Raw genomic sequence first — 5,716 nt, forward strand, 5'->3', positions numbered from 1 at the left:
GTTTGAGGGGATGACCAAGCGCCCAACTGAAAATGTTATTCTTATCTTATGAGAAGTAGAGAATGGATGTGAGGGAATGGCTAGAAACCTCTGCTACAAAGGATATGGTGGTTCTTTTCTGATTGCTTCTAACTTCTCAATGAAAGGTGAGTTCATCAGCTGAGTAAAAGAATGAATGAGATTTTGGGGACTTGAGGAGCAAGGAGAAGGAGTATAATAGTCATTTTGAAGAGTGAGTTAAGTAGGGAACTGTAGTAAGATGGACAGACAGTGTGGAGAGATTACTTGAATCTTGTGGACAGAGGAAAGAGTAGAATCAGATTATCCTGACTCCTGCCTAAAGCTTTACATATTCAGAGAAAAATGTTGGAAGAAACTCTGACATAATGCTATGTCTGTCATCAGCACACATTTCACAGGACTTTTACTGTCAGGGCTGTCATTTAGTGCCAAGATGTTTAGAGAGCTCTTAATAAGTATAATCAGTTGGCTAAGAAAATGTGTCCATGACTCAGGGAAGGGCATATTTGTTTTCCTCATTTCCCAATCTGTAAATAAGCAAATTCTGAAAGAGGTTAGTGAAAATATCCATATCCAGAAGCTGTCAGCTTTCCTTCGTCAAACTCTATGACTTGGGCTGAAGTGGGTGTTGGAGAGGCAGCTACCATGTGCACCCAGATGACCATTCATTTAATATGTTACTATTTCCCATTATTTTCTCAGGATAGATAGCCAAAGTGGAACCCTGGGAAATTTCTTCATTTTTCCTGTCACAAAGAATTGGTAATTCAGTAGTCATAGGAGTTTGTAATAAATAACCCACATTGATTTCTCTGTTCTGGAATAATTTTGCTTCTCCTCTTCCCGAAGCTCTGACACTTGCCCCAACAGGCAATGATGGAAAATTATTTACAAAGTGGCACAAACTCCCTTACTGCTTTGGATATAAATCCAGGCAGGAGGGGATAGCTCTGAGGCAAGAGATCTAGGACTTCTAGCCCCTGAACTTTCAGCCGAATACATCTTTTCCAAAGGAGTGAATTCAGGTCCTTGTATCACTGGCAGCAGGGCGTGACCATGGAGAAGCTGTTGTGTTTCTTGGTCTTGACCAGCCTCTCTCATGCTTTTGGCCAGACAGGTAAGGGCCACCCCAGGCTATGGGAGAGATTTGATCTGAGGTATGGGGATGGGGTCTAAGACTGTATGAACAGAACAGTGGAGCACCCATCATGATGTGCGTGTGTGTGTGTGTGTGTGTGTGTGTGTGATGTGTGTGTGTAACTGCAGAAGGGGTCAGTCTGTTTCTCAACTTTAAACTCTATACGTAAGTGAGGGGATAGATCTTTGTGATCTGAGAAATCTCTCATATTTGCTTGTTTTTCTGGCTCACAGACATGTCGATGAAGGCTTTTGTGTTTCCCAAAGAGTCGGATAATTCCTATGTAACCCTCAAAGCACGGTTAACGAAGCCTCTCAAAGCCTTCACTGTGTGCCTCCACTTCTACACAGAACTGTCCTCAACCCGTGGGTACAGTATTTTCTCTTATGCCACCAAGAGACAAAATAATGAGATTCTCATATTTTGGTCTAAGGATATAGGATACAGTTTTACAGTGGGTGGGTCTGAAATATTATTCGAAGTTCCTGAAGTCACAGTAGCTCCAGTACACATTTGTACAAGCTGGGAGTCCGCCTCGGGGATCGTGGAGTTCTGGGTGGATGGAAAGCCCAGGGCAAGGAAGAGTCTGAAGAGGGGATACACTGTGGGGGAAGATGCAAGCATCATCTTGGGGCAGGAGCAGGATTCCTTCGGTGGGAGCTTTGAAACACAGCAGTCCCTGGTGGGAGACATTGGAAATGTGAACATGTGGGACTTTGTGCTGTCACCAGATGAGATTAGCACCGTCTATCGTGGCGGGACCTTCAGTCCTAGTGTCCTGTACTGGCGGGCACTGAAGTATGAAGTGCAAGGTGAAGTGTTCATCAAACCCCAGCTGTGGTCCTGATGGTACCTCCCGGTTTTTTACACCGCACGCGCCCCACGTCTCTGTCTCTAGTACCTCCCGGTTTTTCACACTGCCTGGTTCCCATGTGGTTGTCTCTGGGCCTTTGTTCCCCTGTATGCATTGCAGGCCTGCTCCACCCTCCTCAGCACCTGAGAATGGAGGTAAAGTGTCTGGTCTGGGAGCTCGTTAACTATGCTGGGAAACTTTGTCCAAAAGAATCAGAATTTGAGGTGTTTTGTTTTCATTTTTATTTCTTTTTAAGTTGGACAGATCTTGGAGATAATGTCTTACCCTCACATAGATGAAAACACTGACACCCAGAAAGGAGAAATGATGTTTTAAAAAATGTCACAAGGCAAGAACTGAGAAGGAAGTGCTAGTCTTCTATTTAATTCCCCGCCCAGGACCCCCAGAAAGCAGGAGGGCATTGCCCACATTCACAGGGCTCTTCAGTCTCAGAATCAGGACATTGGCCAGGTCTCTGGTTTGGGTCCAGAGTGCTCATGATCATGCCATGGAACTGCTGGACCCAGGTCTCCTGAAATGGGAAGCCCAGCAATACTGCACAGTTCCTCTATTTTTCTCAAAGCACACTGGAAAGGCCGTTAGAATTGCCCTAGCAGAGAAGGTCTGCTTTTTTTCCAGAGCAAAATGAGGCACTAGGTATAAATATGTTGTTACTGCCAAGAACTTACATAACAATAGTTTTTGTTTGCTCGCAGTGCTTTCTTAATTTTATGGCTCTTCTGGGAAACTCCTCCCCTTTTGCACATGAACCTTGTGGGGCTGTGAATTCCTTCTTTAACCCCTCATTCCCAATATACCCAGGCCACAAGAGTGGACATGAACCACAGGGTGTCCTGTCAGAGTAGCCCATCTCCCATCTCCCCAGCTCCCTATCTGGAGGATAGTTGGATAGTTATGTGTTCCCAGCAGGACCAATTATAGCCTTTCCAAGGATTGAGTTATGGCCTTTGGGAGTGAGATATCTTCTTGCTGCTGGATTTCCAAGCTGAGAAGACATGAACCTGGGACCACCAGTAGCCATCTTGTTTGCCACATGGAGAGAGACTGAAGACAGAAGCCAAACTGGAAGTGGAGGAGCCAAGGGATTGACAAACAACAGAGCCTTGACCACATGGAGTCTCTGAATCAGCCTTTTCCAGAACCAGATCTATACCTGGACTGCCCAGGTCCATAAGCCAATAAAGCCCGTGTTTACTTGAGCAAGTCCAAGCTGTTTTCTGATGGTTGCTGTAGAGGTTGTGACTAACTTCTCTAAGGGCCTTTGAAACCAAGTCCCTGTAACTTTACACTGCCCATTACACAACATATCCATGGCACTTCAACCTGTCCCTGAAAGTCCCCTGAAGGGATTCCCTCTGACAAGCACATCCCTCTTTTGAGACAGCTGGCCATTCACGTATGGCCAGTTGTGGGGGTTTTAATACTCTCATTCTATCATTATTCCAATTTGGGAGCAAAAACTAAAGATCATTGAGATCCATGAATCTGATGCCAGGTTCAGTGACTAGAATGCACTTGCCCCAGTTGGTTCCAGTTCTTTGTAGAAACAGACCACTCAAAGATGACAGCGGCTGGCTTCCTCCAGAAGTGTCCTTCCTCCAGTACGGTCTTTCAGTACTAAGTGACCAGTAGAAGTTACTCCATAAAGACCACAGCCAGGAATGAATTATGGGGCTTCCTGCATATCAAATGGTTACCTAGGGAAGGCATATGGTAAACTAGTTAAGCCCAGAGGTTCTGGAATCAGACTGCCTAGGTTCAAATCCTGGCTTTACAACTTACTAGCTATGTGACCTTAGGTAATATAACCTCTTTATGTCTCAGTTTTCTTACCTACAAAGCAGGAGAAATAATAGTAAGTAGCTCAAAGGATTGCAATAAGAATCAAAGAAAATCATGCAAGCAAAGCACTTACTACAGTGCCTGGCACGTAGTAAGCTCTTATAACAGTTTTCTGCTCTTATTCTTATTAAGCCATTTTGTATTATATCCATAAACGTAGATTCATTATACGCCATAAAAATACAACTTGGTAGAATTTATCTCGGTTGGCAGCAGCTGAAGTTTCTCATTTGCTAAGAATTAAGTTTGGAATGTTAGAAGGATGAATAACAAATCTTTGAAGCCGTTATTTATATGAATATTGACTTCTCTAATTGACTTTTGATAACCATTTGTAAGCACAGAAGTTAAGGATACATTCTCAGACAAAAAGGAGAGTGCAAATATTCTCTGTTGTCCAATTAGGGCAGATCCATCCATCCTCACATTCAGCTAAGCAGAAGAGAGGATGGATACTCTTTTCTAGTTAAATAATCCAGATATGTCTTAATTATAAAAGGCCATCCCAACTCCCCAGGGATGTGGGTTGAGCTAATATTTTCTTCAGAATTCAATTGCTTGCATCTTACTATACATAGTGTAGTAGACAGCCTCTGGCCTTAATAATTTGAGCCAGGAAAATTTTAACACCTGGTATTTGCATTCAGAGAACATTAACAAATCTTAACAAAGCATTCGTAGGATGTTTAAATTTAAGTAATTTAGCCTACTGGTGGATACATCAATGTAATCTTGTTGGAAAATGTATTTCCAGGTAACTGGTGAATTGTCGTACCATACAGAGCTATTAGATGTAATCCAATTAAATGTTAGATGACATCTGCCAAAGATGATTCTGATTTGGGCATGTTGGTTCTAAGCAATGCTTTTTTTTTTGCAGTAAGTGGAGAGTAAGATCAAGCATCCACCGTGGCCACTTCTAGCTGATGCTAATAAAGCCATGTCATCAGCACTGGTTTTCTGATAGAGTAGGGACCATGGATCTGATTTTTCCAGAAGTAGAATCAGGCCTCAGGGAATGAGTTAAAAAGACATAGGGACAAATGGTCTATAAAACTGATAATAGAAAGGAGGTGAAAGAGGGATGGTGGCCTAGTGCTTGAAGAGATATTGTGGTGCATTTACAGGCCAAATAAGAGAAAGTAGACCAATAGTATGAGTCAGAGATGTTGGAGGCTGCTACTTGATAGAACACTTTCTTTTTGGAGCTGAAAATAGCCACGTTGGTATAAGGGTTAGGGCCAGGCCTGACCCTAATGTAAGCGACTTAGCGTGGGATGCAATATAGTGACGTGCAGATCAGAAACCTAAAATCTCCCTGTGTCAGAAAAAAATATTAGCTCACTGGACAGGCAACAAGCCTTGCACACTTTACAAAAAGAGATGGTCATGGAGAGAGCAGTCTTAAGAATGGGCTACATATCAGGCCAGGTGAGTGGATGAGAAGCCACCTCTGTGATAAGACCTGGTCTATCCAGGCCCCGGAGAAGAGACTACAGGCTGCCTCAAAAGTGAGACCAGGATCTGATGGAAATGGATTTGGAGTCCCAGCTGACAAAGTAAGTAGAATGTTAAATCTGTGATATTCTCCCCCATGCTTTCACTATCCTCAAGTTTGATGTGCCCCAGGGAAGCAAAGATTGACAAAGGAAGCAAATGGCTCTAGATGGTTAACCACCACCACCACCTAGATCAGATTTCCAAAGTATAGATTTCTGACCACTAGAATCCCAGGGTAAAGAGAAGCACTGCTTTGATTTCTAGGTAGTTTTATCCTAGGACAACTGCCCACTAGTCTCAGATGGGTTGTCATACTTGCCTGGATTCATTCTCTTCAGCTC

At 43.3% G+C, this 5,716-nt stretch overlaps 1 protein-coding gene across 3 annotated transcripts; it reads left to right on the plus strand.

The window, feature by feature from the left end:
- Positions 1-785: 785 nt before the first annotated feature.
- CRP (C-reactive protein) lies at positions 786-3,228 on the plus strand. Of its 3 annotated transcripts, none has more exons than XM_077941415.1 (3): positions 788-1,138; positions 1,393-1,528; positions 1,928-3,228. In XM_077941415.1, exons 1-3 carry the CDS (start codon positions 1,078-1,080, stop codon positions 2,004-2,006), a joined length of 276 nt encoding a protein of 91 aa, XP_077797541.1. In that variant the 5' UTR covers positions 788-1,077; the 3' UTR covers positions 2,007-3,228. The 3 variants fall into 3 exon arrangements, with proteins under 3 accessions (XP_001117250.3, XP_077797541.1, XP_077797533.1); XM_077941407.1 differs by having other exon boundaries at positions 1,393-1,524; positions 1,891-3,228; XM_001117250.5 differs by having other exon boundaries at positions 786-1,138; positions 1,393-3,228.
- Positions 3,229-5,716: the final 2,488 nt, after the last annotated feature.

The sequence above is a fragment of the Macaca mulatta genome, chromosome 1 (genome assembly GCF_049350105.2).
Source record: "Macaca mulatta isolate MMU2019108-1 chromosome 1, T2T-MMU8v2.0, whole genome shotgun sequence".
Taxonomy (NCBI): domain Eukaryota; kingdom Metazoa; phylum Chordata; class Mammalia; order Primates; family Cercopithecidae; genus Macaca; species Macaca mulatta.

Excerpts from the sequence above, each read along its gene's own strand:
- CRP (XM_001117250.5), top strand. The coding sequence starts at position 1,078 with ATGGAGAAGCTGTTGTGTTTCTTGGTCTTGACCAGCCTCTCTCATGCT. Across the intron at positions 1,139-1,392 it reads TCATGCTTTTGGCCAGACAG|ACATGTCGATGAAGGCTTTT; the intron begins GTAAGGGCCACC and ends TCTGGCTCACAG.